Raw genomic sequence first — 17,697 nt, forward strand, 5'->3', positions numbered from 1 at the left:
CTCCAATTCCCCATTCCTCCTCTCTGACCATCACCTTCTCTCTTAACTTATCCCTCTCTCCTTCCCTCCTCTACGTCCTAAGGCTACCATTACTAAGCGTAACATTGAGGCTATTGACACTGATGCTTTTTCCTCCCTGCTGGACTTGCTTCTTTTCGTCTATCCTTCTCTCTCCTGTCCTGAACAAGCCACTTCCCTGAACAATGCCTCCTTATTTCTGCTTTTGACTCGGTTGCTCCTGCAATGACTACTCACCCTCGCAAATCCACAACACAACCCTGGCATTCCAAATACACCAGATACCTGCAAAAGTGTTTATGAATTGCAGAGCGTCCGTGGAGGAAATCGCGCTCTAGGGCAGACTTTCTCCATTTCAAATTTATTCTCTCAACCTACAGTGCTACCCTGTCCCTCTCCAAACAATCATATTTCAAGAACCTCATCTCCTCCCAGTCCTCAAACCCCCAGCGTTTCTTTGCCACTTTCAACTCCCTCCTCTGTCCTTCCCTTCCTTGCCTCCCCACCTCGCTCTCTGCCCTTGACTTTGCCACCTACATTACATCTAAAATTTACTCCATACGTGAGGACATCATATCCCATCAACACTCCTGCCGCTCTTTTCCCTGACCACCCTTCCCCATCTGTCTCACCAACTCTGACATCCTTCTTCCCTGTTTCTGGAGAGGAAGTCATGGCCCTTATCTGGACCTCCCCTCTTTCCAAACCCCCCCTTGACCCTATCCCTTCCCGTCTCCTCTGTTACCCATCTCCTTCTGCCTGTTCCCATCTTGCCCACCTCTTCAATCTTTCCTTATTATCTGGCATTGTCCCTCCTGCATTCAAACATGCCCTTTTCTTCCCCATTCTTAAAAAACTTACTCTTGATCCTAACATACTCTCCAACTACCGACCCATCTCTCTCCTCCCTTTTGCTTCCAAACTCCTTGAGTGTATTGTTTACAACTGCCTTACCACCTTTCTTTCCTTCCACTCCCTCCTTGACTCATTTCTATCTGCCTTCCGTTCTCTCCACTCCACTGAAACTGCCCTCACAAAAGCATGCAATGACCTCCTTGCTGCCAAATCCAAGGTCCACTACTCTCTGCTCATCCTCCTTGACCTCTCTGCTGCATTTGACATGGTAGACCACCCTCTCCTCCTGCAAATCCTTCACTCTCTTAGTCTACGTGGCACTGCCCTCTCCTGGCTGTCCTCCTACCTCTCTGATTGTTCCTTCTCTGTCTCCTCTCATGACTCCTCTTCCCCCCACTTCCACTAACAGTAGGAGTTCCCCAAGGTTCTGTTCTTGGACCTATACTATTCTCCCTATAAACGTCCTCTTTAGGTGAACTCATCAAGTCTTTTCACCTCAAATATCATCTCTATGCTGATGATACTCAAATCTACCTTTCCACCCCCTCTCTCCTCACCCGTATCTCCAACTGTCTCTCTGCTATCTCTTCCTGGATGTCCCAGTGCTTTCTTAAACTTAACATGTCTAAGACTGGGCTGATCATCTTACCACCCTCTTCCATTACCTCACTTCCCACAATGTCATTATCTATTGATGGCACAACTATCTCCTCTAGCCCCAAAGTGCGTTGTCTTGGAGTTATCCTAGACTCCTCCCTCTCCTTTAAACCACACTTTCAGCACCTCTCACAGTCCTGTCGTTTCCATCTCAAAAATATTTCCAGAATTAGACCCTTCCTTACCCAGGATGCTAATAAAACCCTCATCCACTCGCTGGTCATCTCCAGATTGGACTACTGTAACCTTCACCTAACTGGCCTCCCAGTCTCCCACTTTTCTCTACTGCAATCGGTCCTCAATGCTGCTGCTCGGCTCATCTTCCTCTCCAGACATTCTACATCTGTTTCCCCTCTCCTTCAAGCCCTACACTGGCTCCCTTTCCCCTTCAGATGCCAATTCAAGGTTCTTACACTCGCCTACAAAGCCCTCACCCATTCCTCTCCCATATACATCTCTGATCTCGTCTCCCTTCACTCTTCTATTCAACCTCTTCGTTCACTTAATACACGCCACCTTTCATGCCAACTGATTACTTCCTCCTACTCCCGCCTCCAAAATTTTGCCCATGCTGCTCCCTACCTTTGGAACTCTCTCCTTCTCCCTATCAGACTCTCCACCTCTCTACAAATCTTCAAACGGGCTCTCAAGACCCACTACTTCATTCAGGCCTTCCAGATCTCATCCTAACCCACTTCATACTCTTTCCTCCCTATCTACCCCATCTGTGTCATGCCTGTCTGTCTGCCCCTCCCCTTTAAAATGTAAGCTCTCACGAGCAGGGACCTCCTCCCTCATGTGCTTCTCCTTACACTGTCTTCTACTCCTTACGCCCCATAAGGGCACCTAACACTTGACTGCTAACTTCCTGCTGCTTATTGTGAGTGTGTTAATCGCTATTGCAGCAATGTATATAAACCATGTCCTTGCCCAGCACTGTAATGTACTGTAAGTTACTCGTTTCTTGTTCACTTAATAGTTTATGTACTCTGTAAGGTGTTACGGAACACTTGTGGCGCCATATAAATAAAGGATAATAATAATAATAAGTTGAGTTCATACAGCAGTCTGGCTGTATACAGCAGATAAGGGGTTAATAGTCCCTATCACTTGTCTGGTCTGTTGCCTACACCATTATAACAAGTAATAATTTTACCTGTTTTCTCTGTTTTTTTGAAGAGTCATGGTACACCCTGCATTTCTATTGGTGGATGGGCCAGAATGTAGTGTAAACATAGGGCCTGATTCACTACGAAACGCTACTGCGAATGCAACAGCGATTACGCACGCAGTTCAACTGAAATAGTATGCTAATCCACTGAGATCGCTATGCCATACCCAGCACTACATAAGGACGCCAACCTTAACTTACACATCCGTAACGTTTAGCAAGACTGCGAAAAACATTGGTACAATTGAGTACCATTGCAGCCTCACGCACACTTGCACAAGCTCTAACCTTACTCAGAAATTGCTAACTTCCACGTACACTATCAGGCCTCAGGCTGCGTAGGCCATCACAGTGGATAATTTCTGCACGCCCCAGCGTTGTAATGCACTGGCATGCCTGCGTTCGCCCGACCACCGCCCACTGTCACCACCCACAAACGACACTTCCTGTAAATCACTCTGCGATGGGTCTGCGTAGTCACTGCGATCGCAGTCCTGATCGCAATGGCTAGTTCACGCAAACGCACTGTGATGCCCACGCCATGCGCAGTACGTAACAATCGGCCGATTGCGTGCATAATCGCAATTGCGTACGTTAGTGAATCGGCCCATAGTCAACTAATTAAAGGCCGTCAACCTTACATTCCCTCATTACATTTATAGGTCAATGCAGAAAGGTCAGAATCTATTTTCGATTTCAATCACTTTACAAGTTGTTAATTAATGTCACAGGTGCTGTGAAACACGTTGCAGTTTAAAGTGAGAATTTCATCTTCTTTGATGCTTCATTTTAATGCCTGATTTTTATCTTGTGATACTGTGTTTTTAAATTATTTTTAAATGATTTCTATTTTTAATTATTCCTCTAACCATCGTTGTTTACAATAGTGAAAACGATTTTGTGATTTTTACATTTTGTTTATCCATGAGAATAGTGAGATCATCTAACTAATTAATCATTTGATTATCAATTTTTTGTTGGGTCATCCTTTGCCAACTGCAGCCCACATTTCATGTTTGGGTAAGAGGGTGTTTGACTACTTATATCTTAAGTGCTGACACTACCTTTAACAGTCCTATATTGCTCTGCTCCCATTTATGAAGAGTAAGGGACTAGTTTTGCATAGCAGAAGTGTCACAATGAAGTGTTGATGAATAAAGAACTCTTCTCAGCGCCGGAGACACTCTCCTGTTTTCAATTCATAGCTCCCAACCATCCCTCTTTTTGAAGGACTGTCCTGCAATCAAGTTTGCCATGATTCGTGGGAGGGAGGTGCTTGCACTGGTGCCTCCACCATGTGCCATATAAAACATTGGCCACCAGAAGTGTAACCACAACATCAGTGTGCGTAGCCACATCCTTGCCCAGTGTTGAGACCACCGATGTTGGGAGGTAAGTTAATATATTATGCAAAACAATTATGAATACGTTTGTGCTACATTAGAGGGGCATGGTAAAAAGCCATCATACCTGAGGTGATGGGGCCGGTGACTTTTTTTGCATTTGTTATAAATAACAAAGGTTTTGCAAACATTGTATCTCTGTAATTCTTATAATCAGCATGACTCTTGAGGGTGATATTCCTAAAAGAGAAACAAGACAACCATCAGCAAATGTAAATATTTGTCGTAAAAGCGTGACTTCAACTGTTATACTAAGGGCCATATTCAATATGGGCGAAAAGACCGTTATCGCCGATAATTTATCACCTATGGCGTCATTTTCGACTATTTCCAATAACTCTTTATTCAATTTCATTGACTTTTCGCCTGAGCGAAAAGTCAATGTAAAAAAACGGGGATAATTTTTCGCTTTCCTTTAGCAGGCGAGAAAAAGTGCAGAATTGGGGTTTAGGGAATGTTCCCTATAATTAATCTGTGCTAAAAAAAAGTAAAAAAAAAAAAAATAGGGACACCCAAAAAATTTATTACAATTTTGGGGTTTAAAAAAACCCAAAAACTAAAAAAAGGATCACACATAAATTAGCGGAATGGAGTCCAAATGGGTTCCCTTATATGCGGCAGGTGTTTTCTTCATTGCGGGAGTAGCGGCAGGTACATTTTTGCAGAATTTTATAAAATCATTTAAGGGACTATGCTTGCACCCATTTTCAAGTACCCCAAATTTGATGGGCAGTTATTTTTCCCCAAAAAAACTTCTAAATGCTCTTCTGCATCACCTTCTTCCAAGCCGCATTTATGCATCTGCCGCAACTATTTAAAAACCCGACTGTCAATCACCGCCCATACACACAGCACGATGCCCCAATACATCTGCAGATATATTGGACATCAGCTGTGCAACAGAGCCGACGCAATGTGTCTGTGAACAACGTAGTTCACAGACATATCGCTAGTTCACACTGGCCAATGCACACACAATATATCTATATCGTCCGTTCCATTGAATGCCCCATATGTCGGCCAGTGTGTACCTAGCACTTGTCATCTACAGGCAGTGGAGGCAGCCATTTTGTGGGCTGAGCTACCATAATGCTAAGCTACGCTACCACTTGGTGCATTATAGCTCTACTTCTTGTGGGTGCCACGGGCGCTGATGCTTTGTAGGAGTGTCTGATCCGGACCTGCTGTGAGCCATTCAGTGGTTCTAAGTGGTCCTCCTCCTCACAGTTTACTACTATAGGCATTTAGGGGGTAATTCTGAGTCTGATACTTATGTGAGTTTCCGTAGGGCCAATGTGAGGTCATCATCAGTATTTGCACATACATCAGCCAGGTGCAAAAGATCCATCGTACACAGGCTTCCCTTCTTCGTACACACACTCAAATTAGCACAACGGAACTCAAGCTACATGTCCATGACACTAACACAAGATAGAACAGCTCAGTGCGATTGCATTGTCGTTGCCTAGTTCACACCCTAAAATGCTCATTGCATGGAAAGACAGAACCGGCAAAGATCCGTCCATCTCAGAAAATGAGGCAGATATGCAAAAATGTGTAAATTCATATCTGTGCATGCTCTGTATGCTAAAACGTACACCTACTTGTGTCCGTGCAAAGAAAATGGTCCGACTTAGAATCAGCCCCTTAAAGTGGTGAATGAAAATGTTCATCACCAGATGGTAATGCAGCTTTAAAACCTAAAAACTTTTACTTTTAGTGGAAAAGAAAAAAGTGCTTAAAAAGTAGTGTTGTTAATTTAGAATATCCCAAACACCATTAACAGGGTTACATAATATACCTCTTTATATGCAGTTCTAGCTTGTTTCATTGATGAATTTCTGGGCTTACTACAATGGAACGAGACAGTTGCATATTTTATGGGACTACCACTGAACCTTACTTCAACTATATATTCAGCAATCCTTTGGCATGGTGTGCGTATATCAGAGCATGACCTCTATCTATCTATTATAGATATCTGTCTACAGTATCTATCTAACTATATATCTATCTACAGTATCTATCTATCTATCTATTGAAACTGGAGGGAGGTAGATTCAAAAGGAAATTTGAGGAAAAAATGACTTCACAGAAAGAGGGTAGTAGATAAGTGGAATAGCCTCCCATCAGAGGTGGTAGAGGCAAAGGGGTTTATGTACTAAGCAGTGTTAGGAGACAGAGTGAAAAGTGATAAGAAAGTGATAAGGTGCCAGCCAATCAGCTCCTGTCATTTTTCAAACACAGCCTGTGACATGGCAGTTAGGAGCTGATTGGCTGGTACCTTATCTCCGTTCACTTTATCTCCTAACACAGCTTAGTAAATAGACCCCTATGACAGTAGAACAATTTAAACATGCTTGGGATAGGCATAAAAATATCCTTGCAAAGAACTGAGGATCACATAGGGTTGGTGTTACCAAAAGGTAAAAAAGGGCAGAGTAGATTGGCCAAGTGGTTCTTATCTGCCGTCAAACTCTATGTTTATCTATCTATAAAAAATAAACATTGCTGCTCACCACTTCTAATTTCAGATGGAGTGCATAGTAAGAGACCAATCCTCTGATACAAAATAGTAGAAAGAACCAGCACTCTCCAGGCACCGAATGATAGAATTTATACAGGTTTAGACCTACGTTTCAGTCTTGTACACTTTTTTTTTTTTTTAAGGACACAAACATCCACTAATCCACTATCCGTGTCAGAATTAAATACCACCACACCACCTACAATTAAGTAACAATTAGTGAAAGTAACACCCACCCCTAAACAGCAGAGGGCGTTAAGGCCCCCGTACATCAGCAATTGATTGTGGCAATTCTGCAATTTGCAGATGATTGTATAAAAATATCTGCAATGTATATGGGTTTCACAGATCGCAGACTGCAACCAAAACGTGATTGGAATTGTTTCAGATTGTCCAACATGTTGGATTTCACAGATGGATTGGGGCTGTAGATTACTAGTGTATGGCGATGATCAGCAGATTTGCAGACCGTTACCAGTAAAATGACGGGCCTTTCAAGATTGGCAGATATGTATTTGCTGAAAATGATCTGCAAATCACTGAAACAGATCTGTAATGTATGGGCACAGATTGCTCGATTGGGAAATCCTAAAATCAGGCAATAAATCTTCTAATTGTTCAATTGTGGTTTTCAGATTGCTGATGTATGGGAGCCTTTAGACATATGATTATTACCAAGCAGTTAAGAATCTATCTAATAAAACAAATCATTGCAGCACGTAGATCAACATATGCACATACATATATCTGCCTACACATATGTACAATCACATATGTACAATTACATTGATGTAGTACAACATACCTCCCAAAATTCTTATTGTGAATATCGGGACCCCTGTGCGTCAAAGGTGAAAGGAGGCGTGACCTAGCTGTAATGGGGCGTGGCTTCAGAGCACATCCTCATATTCATCACTCTGGGGTCAAGCCCAACACTCCCGAAGATAATGGGCTGCCCCCAGGCTCTCCGGGTACAGTGAAGAGATGACTTTGCACTCCCCACGTGTGTGGGATGGCGGGACAGTCCCTGAATAGCAGGACTGTCCCACCAAAAGTGGGACAGTTGGGAGGTATGCTACAATATCTAAAATATCTATCTAGCTTTATATAGAGCAGAGCCTAAAAATGTAGTCTGACCAGCTTAATCACCACTTCATATGCAGAACCACATCCACATGATGGTTGGGTATGGGAGACCAGCAGTTGGGATGCTGGCTGTCAAAAGACCGACAGCAGCATCCCAATGCTCAGAATCCCGACAGGAGTTCGGAAAGTATGTTACCCTCCACCCCCTAACCCTCCTTTCCTGCAACCTAACCCTAGCCCTCCCTACCCCGCACCATAACCCTAACCCCCTTTTAGTGCCTAAACCTAACCCTCCCCCCTTAGTGCCTAACCCTAACCCCCCCGTTAGTGCCTAAACCTAACATTCCTCCATTAGGGCCTTACCCTAACCCTACCCGTAGTGCCTAAACCTAACCCCCCCCCCCCCCGCAGCCAACAGCTAACCCGGCCCGGCTATACTTCGGATCGGGATGCCAGCTGTTGGGATTCCGGCGTCGGCATCTCCACTGATGTCGGGATTCTGGCGCCGGTCTTCTGCCCGTGGTTCAGGATTCCGGCGTCGGGATTTTGGCAGGCGGCATCCCGATGGTAGGTTTATTAACTAAATCCCCCACATGATATATAGATCCTGCAATATTGCAGTAATTTTCCCAAAAATTAAAACCACAATAAGCAAACAAACACAATTAAAACTGTGGACGGGATGCATGACGATCACCAAAAAGGACCGCACTATCGGTAAGAGCCGATGACCCAATGACCCAGAAGCCCCTCCGGTATCCTTCTGCGCATGTGCATGAGGACGCTTGTGCCGCGGTGGGTGCTGGGGGGGGATCCCTCTATCAGCACTCAGCGCAGAGAAACCCATAGGTTTCTATGGGTAACGCCATCAGGAAGATGGTGTTACCCACCGCAACCAAGCATAGCACTCCGGGGCTTAGTGCATATGAGAAATGTGGTCAAACCCGCATTTTCGGGGTTTGACTGCATTTTCCTCATTGATGCATCCCGCCCTATGTGTCCTACCTAAAAGGTGGCATCTGTCTAATCGTGTTATTCACACCATAGTAATTGTTGCCAATGATGGCGCCACCTAGTGACGTCACTAGCGGCAACTATGTATATCAGACTGCCAATAGTTTACAGTGAGTCAAATGACCACCGCTGTTCCTAAGCCACAAATAATAAACGCCTATCTAGACAAACCATACCTCCTGTAGTCATGGAGAAACCAGTGTCAACAAAGCTCAATTCCAACTCTGCGATGTATAGTACCACCGTACCGCTGTCTATCAGGACATTTAAATGCCCGCAGCAACTTACCAAAGCAGACAGTAATACTGTCCACCATGCAAAAAGAACTGCGTTACATATCCCAAAAAATCAGTATTGCCTAGTTTCAAATATGTCTGAAATATAAAACAGTAGAAAAGAAACCTCCTTGATCTTAGATGTAGCCATCACAACAACAATATTAAATCCTTATAAATCTCCCGGTCTGATTAGGAATGGCAGGCTATCATTATTAAAGCTCATTCAAGCTCTATCTGTACTACTGTAAAACAAACACAATATAAAATTTTAATGCGATGGTATAGACACCCTACTCTGCTTCATGCCATGTTCCTATCAGTTCCCGACTCTTGCTGGAGGTGCTCTTCTGCTTTTACGACATAAGTGGTGGGACTGTCCCCACTTATCATTAAATTTTTGGGCATATGTTATGTCCATTTCCCAGCAAAACTTGGGTACTTCGGTACCTACTGGCCCTGCATTTTGGCTACTTAACCACTCGGCGACCCTGGTGGCCAAATATAAGAAATCTCTACTTCAACATTTTAGTAATGCAGCATGCTCAGTTATACCAGTACTTTGGAATTCTAACAAATCCCCCCCACGCAAAAATTGGTTCCATCAGATGGGAAGCAGTCGGGAAGCCGGCGGACGCAATGCCGACCGCCGGCTTCCCGACTGCTTAATCCCGGCAAGGGTTAAATGACAGGCGTCGAAATCCCGATGCCTATCATTTTACCTACGCCGGGTGCCCCTGCAGACAGCTGCAGGGGGGGGGGGGGGTGGGTTAGGTTTAGGGCTCCCGGGGGGGACTCAGGGAGGTTAGGCTAGGGGAAGGAGGGTTTAGGGTTAGGCACCCCCCCAGGCAGACTTAGATTTATGCAGCGGGGAAGGGTGGGTTAGGTTTAGGCACTGGGGGGAGGTTAGGGTTAGGGGGGGAATTAGTTATACTTACCTCTCTAGACGATCGGGATTTCCTCCAGTGTCGGGCAGACGCTGTCGGGATTTGAACCGCCATGCGGCCGGCAGTAAATCATACTGATTCCCATAAGATTGATTCTTTTATGTCAATGGAAGATATTTTAAGCCTCTCATTAGATACCGTATATACTCGAGTATAAGCAGAGTTTTTCAGCACAAAAAATGTGCTGAAAAAGTACCCCCTCGGCTTATACTCGAGTGAAGTGTAGCGCTGACTGGACGGATTCAGTAGGGATTACTACTGGGGGCACAACCAGGGGGAATTACTACTGGGGGCACTACCAGCTGCTGCCATTTCCCACACTAGGCTTATACTTGAGTCAATAAGTTTTCCCAGTTTTTTGGGGTAAAAGTAGGTACCTCGGCTTATATTCGGGTCGGCTTATACTCGAGTATATACGGTAAGTCTTCTGATTTTGCTGGTATTTGGTTCCCTTAGTTGGAATATAAGTCCTCAGCCAACTTTAAGAACTATATATCATCTTTACAGCCTTCCACGTAATAAGTGATCCTTGGATGGGAGCTGCCATCCCTCCCCACTTTTTTGATTGATCCCTTTCCCTTCATTTACCTACTCTATTTCCCTTGTTTCCTCTTTCGGTTCTCCTTTTTTCTTCAATGCTCTTATGTGTTTATAAGATTGTTCGCGATTTTATTTTTGCTGACCTGTTCCTGTTGGCTCTTCTCAACGATTTCTGTTATGTTTTGTTAAAAGAATGCATTGCTTGTATTGCTTATGTTTATTTGAAAATCCTAATAAAAACAGAATACACCAAAAAACATCCTTGTAAAATATATGATAAGCTAACATTTGTAAAAATATTTAGCAAAAGCCAATGGTGCATAGAGGATACACATCAATCCACCTCTTCAAAATACACTATATTTCAATGTACAATAATACCTTTAAAATATTATAAATGTATCCTACAAAATATAAAATGTAATGTGCAGGAAATAACTGTTATCACTTATGTGTGATTAACTGACCAATCTCAACTGCACAATACAATCGTGGTAAGCAATACACAAATGCAGAATGTTACAATAGCAACATGGACAATGTAAACCCCATAAATAATATTAACCATTTATATAATTTATATCAATCACCTAGAAAACAACTAAGACCCAACCGTACATTAATACCCAGCAGCTGTCCTACTTTGCCCCTCTTGACGGCATGATAATTTGTTCAATGGGCATAACTCTAAGGTCCGAGACCTAATATCCATTAGCAAGAAATGTTTGGCAAACGGGTGGTCAGATTTCTTATCTATTAGATCTGGTCTAATGCTAGATCTGGGATTCGTAATCCTTTGTTTAGGGGCGGATCCATCTAGCCGACATAAACTTTTTCACAGGGGGAGAATGTAAGAAAGCTCACCAATTGGCACTGGCTAGGCCAAGGCAGTATGAATAAGATATTGATCATGCCAGTGACATTTTAAGCTGGGTACACACGGTGCAGATGGAACGGTCGACGGGCAAATCTGCCAGCACAGCAGCCAATCAGGTAAGCTATACAGACTTACCATTCGGCCGCTGGAAGTGTGTTCCCTGACATCACAACTGGGCGGGCCCAGTTGAGTTGTCAGTCACCGTCGGTTCCTGAAGCAAGTGTACGGCGGTCGTCTGACCAGGGCCGTCTCTACCTATAGGCTAAATGGGCAGTTGCCCAAGGGCCCCAGGATTCCAAGGGCCCGTGGCCGATAGCACCCCTACACCCCATCGCATAGCTGCCACCGCTGATAGTCCTGCATGGGGAGGAGGCAGAGGCAGGTACCGCCTGCAGGGTAACACACAGCATAGGGTGTGAGAGTTGCAAGGAGAGAGAAGCTGTACCAGTTCCCGTCACAGTGTTCTGGGAGACACCAATCTTCATGCTGTGTCACAGGGGGGCTCCCCCTGCTGGATCTGGCCAAACATGCTGTGTCTCTTCCCATATGGATGTCCAGGCTGAGCAGGAGAGTCCTGGGAGTGGTGGTGGGAGAGGGGGGCCGGTGCTCTATATCAGTGGCGTCCCTTCCGCGGTGACACCTGGTGTGGGGAGGGATGCCTTGTGCGCGGAGCAGCCGCGCTCGCCGTCGAAAAGGGACATGGACTCGGGGAAGGGACGTGGCTTAGGGGCTTAGGAGAAGGGTGTGACTTCGCGACCCGAACCCGGCCTGAGATTATCAATGTGTGCTGGGGGGTGTCGGAGGTGCGGGCAGTGCCGGTTCCCTCACTGTGACAGGAGCCGGCTGCTGCACTTTATGCTACAGTGCAGCACCCGGCTCCTGTCACTGAGGGGGAGCCTGCATCTCGGTGTAACCCCTCGGCAGGTGACACCCGGGTGCTGCCCGCACCCCCCATGTGACCCCACTGCTCTATATAGTGGTGGTGGGCTTTCACAACAAGAAGAGCTGCCAGGTAAGTTGTGTATTATATATGTTGTATATGTTCAGACTGTGACTTGTGTTTTTTTCCTGTAAATGACTTCTGTTTTTCTGCCGATAGCCAACACCCCCCCCTCCCCCCGGCACAACCTCCACCGATAGCATCCCATCCCCGGCAGAGGATTGTTTAATAAGGGCCCCAGTGCATTGCTTTGCCCAGGGGCCTGCACTGCTGTTAAGACAGCCCTGCGTCTGACCGTCCTTACACACAGCCAGATGCACTGATATATCGGCAGATAAATCGGCCATCTGCTGTGCTGTAGAGCAGATGTGATATATTGAATGCCCAATATATCGCCCAGTGTGTACCCAGGTTTCCAGACATAGGGCCTGATTCAGCAAGGATCGCTGACGCGATCGTGGCAGCAAGCACGTACGCAGTTCTGCCTAGAAATTATGCAAATTACTGCGATTGCAATGCCGCCGCAGCACAACATAAATACACCCACTTCCCTTTACTCACATCCGTAATTCCTTACAAGTCTGCGAAAACATCTGTACTATCGAGTACCATCGGAGCCTCACACACAATTAAGGCAGGTCAGACCTTACCCAGAAATTGCTAAGCTTCTTGTACGGCTAAATTATGCACGCCCCTGTAACGGCGTTGAAACTCACTGGCACACCTGCGTTTCTCCGACCATTCCCCGTCACCACCTCCAAACAGTACTTCCTGTCAATCACTCTGCGATGGGTCTGCGTAGTCACTGTGATCGCAGTTCCGATTGCAATGGCTAATTTGCGAACGCACACTGCGATGCATACGCATGCGCAGAAGGCAACGATCGTCCGGGTGCATGCGTTTTTGCCCTTGCGATCCTTGCTGAATCAGGCCCACACTACACAAGTTTCAGACAAGCAGCACAGAGCTTAAAGGTACAGTCATTGAATTAGTATTAAAGTAATAATTTCGGGAAGCATAGGCCGTCGATGCCCCCTCCTGCCCTCAATCACTGACAGTCTGCTGCCACTCTGCGTGCAAACACGCAAGATCCGCACTGCACATGTGCAGTACGGGTCAGACGCCTGCGCAGATTCCCGACCATCGGGAATGTGCATTCAGGCCCTGTGTAACGATGTTTGCTTTTGTTTAGCAAGTGCGAATGCATCGGAGCCCAGCATATGTAACTTTGAATTCTACGCTGTTCTTCCTGTATGTGGTTGTGAAATGGAGCTGACTATCATTGTCGTTAATCCAGGGCTTGACAAATTTTTCTAAAATCTAGGAGCCAGCTTAAATGTTTAGGAGCCAGACCATCGTCCATGAACAAAATATATGACAACTGGTATAGACCACCATAAATGCCCCTTTGATCGCATTTTTCATATGCACCAAGCCCCGCAATTCAATGCATTCTGGGGTTTGGATGCAGTGACACTATAGACGCCAATGGGCTTCTATTCGGAGAGTGCTGTGAGACGGAACCAATCAGTTCCCTCCCAGCATCCCCGCGGCGCGTGTGTCATTCTGCGCATGCTATGACTCAGAAGTCTCTCATGCGCAAAGGACAGCTCTTACTGAGAGAGCTGTCCTTTGTGATTTTGTTCATGCATACCGGCGCAATTAACGCCAGCATGCATGCGGCTGGCAGATCTACAGCTCCCCACGGTCACACTCATCATTAGTGCAGGTAACAATTAAGCTCTCGGCGCTCACACTTCTCTACACCGGCAGTGTTGCAGCTTCACGAGGTCAATCTCTACCTCCACGCCGGTAATGATGCACCGCCCATGGATAGAAGGAAGGTGCCACAGTGACTAATTATGGCGGGCATGCATACCTCCTTGTGATAGGCCTGCAGCATACTTCCCACTCCAGTAACCACCAATAGGAAAGATGTGTACTTTTTTTTTTTTTTTAATTAGCTTTATTTTACACAGTACCTGGCTCATGTACAATCTGGTTGCCAGGACTAAAGTTTCAGTCGCCATGGCGACCTGGCCCCCGGGATTTGTTGAGCCCTGCGTTAATCTATGTAATGATTTTCTGCAATGTTTGTTCTTGCCCTTCCCAGATGAACATTATATAATCTATGTAGCAATGCTACCGGACCAGGATTTCTTGCCCCTTGCAGATCCTATCCTCCTACCACTTACAGAACTGGCCTAACAGCATTCAATCAGTTCATACGCTTGAGGAGAAACCGCTCACAATTGCACGTCTACAGACAACAGTGACAAGAACTCACAACTAAATTCATGGAGAAAAAATACAACAAAGAGTAGCACAAGCATTCAATGAGGTAGATTGCACCATAAGATTAACCTCCCTAATGGCTCAGGATGAGACATGTAGAACACTCCTATAATGCACACATACTGATAATAGACATAAACAGTACTTCCACCACAGATACACCATCCTGCACAGGAGCACCACCCAGTCATCCACTGCCCCAACACACAGCCATACACAACAACTAGACACCAAACACCATACACCAACAGCACATCCAATTCTGCAGCACCAATGCGCATACACCCCACCATCCTATCCCCACTCCCATATCCAGAAAACGTAGCGCTAGCCCACGTTCCCTCCCTGCCCTGTGCACACCAGGAATCATACCATGCTATACCATACTCCACATGACAGGAACCAACACCATGTTATTGAATGTCCGCACCAACATTGACCTCAGTACGTCAACACATACAGGAATACCACCATGGGTATGAACATATACACACACGTCAATATCTACACCATCTACATTACAACTACAAGCTAACATGTACAGTATGGACATTATAACTTTCAAATTGACATCCACACAAAATTGAGATGAAAGATAAGGTGTTTCTAAAGAACCTCATTCCAAGCAGGGTTCCCCCACAAATAGGATAGTCCCTAAAGGATTGACCTGACAAGAGAGCACTGTGACTCCATGCTGGTATATATTCATTAAACAGTTTTCCCACAACACGTGTACTTCTTCATTCAGCACCTTCTTACAACTGCATCCCACCAGCATACACACACAAGCACACATTACTCACACTTGCATTAAGAGCCTGATTCAGCAAGGGACGCAGTTGCGTATACGCACGCAATCGGTCGAATAATTCGTGCTGTGCATGCGTATGCATCGCAGTGCGCTTGCCAGGCGCTGCGGTCAGAACGGAGTATGCAGAGGCTACGCAAACGAGCGACAGATTGACAGGAAGCACCGTTTGTGTATTGTGAAGGGGGGGGTGTCTGACTGTGCGAACGCAGGCGTGCCAGTGCGTTTTAATGCCGTCGCATGGGCGTGCATAAATTATCCTCTGCGATACCAGACGCCTTCTGAGGCCTCATAGCGTGCACATAAGTTAGCAATTCCTGAGTGAGCTCTGGGCTTCCTTAACTCTGCGTCTGGGTCTGATGTTTCTCGATGTTACCGATTGTTTCGCTATGTTGGGCAAGTGTACGGATGTGAGTAAGGGAAAATGGGCGTCCTAATATCGAATGCAAACATTTACATAGCTGATATTAGCAACTACATTGCGTGCGTATAAGCAGAATAGCGATCCATGCTGGATCAGGCTCTAAGACCACACAACCCAGATTCCACCCTTCCTAATTCCCTTCAGTACCCCACTGCTGCGCTGTATCACTCTCCATTTGCATATTATAATTAAAAGGCCAGACACCATTCTGAATACAGCTGCGCTAAACCCACAGTGAGCGCAGTATATACATTCCCAACTCTGAATACAGACAATTGTTTCTGAGCATACTGAATTGTGTGAGTCTCTGAACAGGCCCAATTTGGTCAGCTGTGCACTCTGAGGAGCGGTAATAAAGCTTGTGATGGCCGATGAATCAATAATACACCAGGAGGGAATGCAATAGGGACTGAGGGCTGGATTCAGAGTTGTACAGTGTTTAAATTTTTACGTACTATTCCGATGTTTTCAGATCTGCGCTTGCGCACAAGCCACAGCTCGCATGTGCAGGTCTGGTTCTGCGGTGTCGGTCACAGTGCCCCGAAAGCCACAGCATGATTGACATGCTGCTGGCCTTTTGGGGTGGCGACGGAGACCGTTATAGAAAACGGGGGCCTGTTGTTCCCATTTTCTGGGCATGCCGAATCCACTGGCTGTATCCTTGGACGCAGTTTCACTGGTCCCAGCAGCGTTGTTTAGCCAGACGTCCTGTGTAACCCGAGGATTACTCAGATGTCTGATGGGCCAGCGATGTTTACGCAGTGGATCTGATGCTGCGTCTTCGGACTGAGGCATCGGATCACAGAAGTCTGCAGTGGGCGTCTTTTAACACAAAACGCCTCCTGAGGCTTTTGCATATTTTAGCACAGACGCTGCTTACATAGGGGGGAATTCAATCAACCACGGTGAATTACCGCGCGATATGTGATCCCCAGGAGCTATCCAATTAGCCCAGAAGCGAGGCCGCATCAGGGATTGTTTTGGGGGCACCTTAGCAGGCTCCAAAAACAATTTAAGATCATTTGGCTGTTTTCAAAATTCCGCCATACGAAAAACACATAGGTCCGTGAATTTATCAGGGAATCTATGGGGTAAATTTACAAAAATTCGGGTTTGGTTGAGATTGCAATCTCGGGTGAGTTTAGGCATGTGTTTCATCTCGCAAATTTACTAAAGACAATCTCGTGTGAGTTTGGGGGAGAGTTTTCACTGAGATCGCAAACTCGAATCAACTCACCATCGGCCAAACTAAGTACTTTTCATGAAAAAGATGCAAATCAGGAATTTACCAAGAATCGAGATTCTAATCTCGGGTGAGATTGTAGCAAACTCGCAGAGAAATTGAAGTATCAAATAGACCACCTCCTGAGCTGCGGGTTTTGCAGAAACATACACAGATCAGCGTGATTTGTGTATGTTTTAGCAGGTGTACCTAATTTAAAGTGTTTTTATTTTAAAAAAAATTACGTATGAGTCCCTCCCCCAAAAGCATAACCAGCCCCGGACTGCTTAGCCAGTCCTGGTTCCTAAAATGACGTGGAACAAAACGAGTAGGGTCTCCAGAGCCAAAGCATTAACACCCCAAGCCAGGGATCTCAGGGAAGTGAGGACCCCCCCAAGAAGGGGTCCCCCCTCTCCCGAAACCCCAGGCTTAGGCTGAAGCCCGGGGCTCTTCCCCGCACCCCTGCAGCGGTGGGGGTACGGGGGTGATAATGTGGTATATAGTTCTAAAATATTGTAATTTACCGTAGAACTACAGGTGCCAGCATGCCTGCCTTTGGCACTTGTGGAGCTACAAGTGCCAGCAGGCAGCCGGCACCCATACCTCCACTGTAAATTAAATAGTTAAAAAAATATAGT

The 17,697-nt window shown here is 45.8% G+C and overlaps 1 protein-coding gene across 1 annotated transcript in view; it reads right to left on the reverse strand.

The window, feature by feature from the left end:
• Positions 1–17,697, reverse strand: part of MEDAG (mesenteric estrogen dependent adipogenesis) — a 40,688-nt gene that overhangs the window by 17,271 nt on the left and 5,720 nt on the right. The window contains exon 2 of the mRNA XM_088460154.1: positions 4,172–4,284. Coding sequence (XP_088316280.1) covers positions 4,172–4,284 — 113 coding nt within the window. The remainder of the gene's footprint in view (positions 1–4,171; positions 4,285–17,697) is intronic.

Source organism: Taudactylus pleione, unplaced genomic scaffold (assembly GCF_031769625.1).
Source record: "Taudactylus pleione unplaced genomic scaffold, aTauple2 ptg000043l, whole genome shotgun sequence".
In the NCBI taxonomy this organism is placed as follows: domain Eukaryota; kingdom Metazoa; phylum Chordata; class Amphibia; order Anura; family Myobatrachidae; genus Taudactylus; species Taudactylus pleione.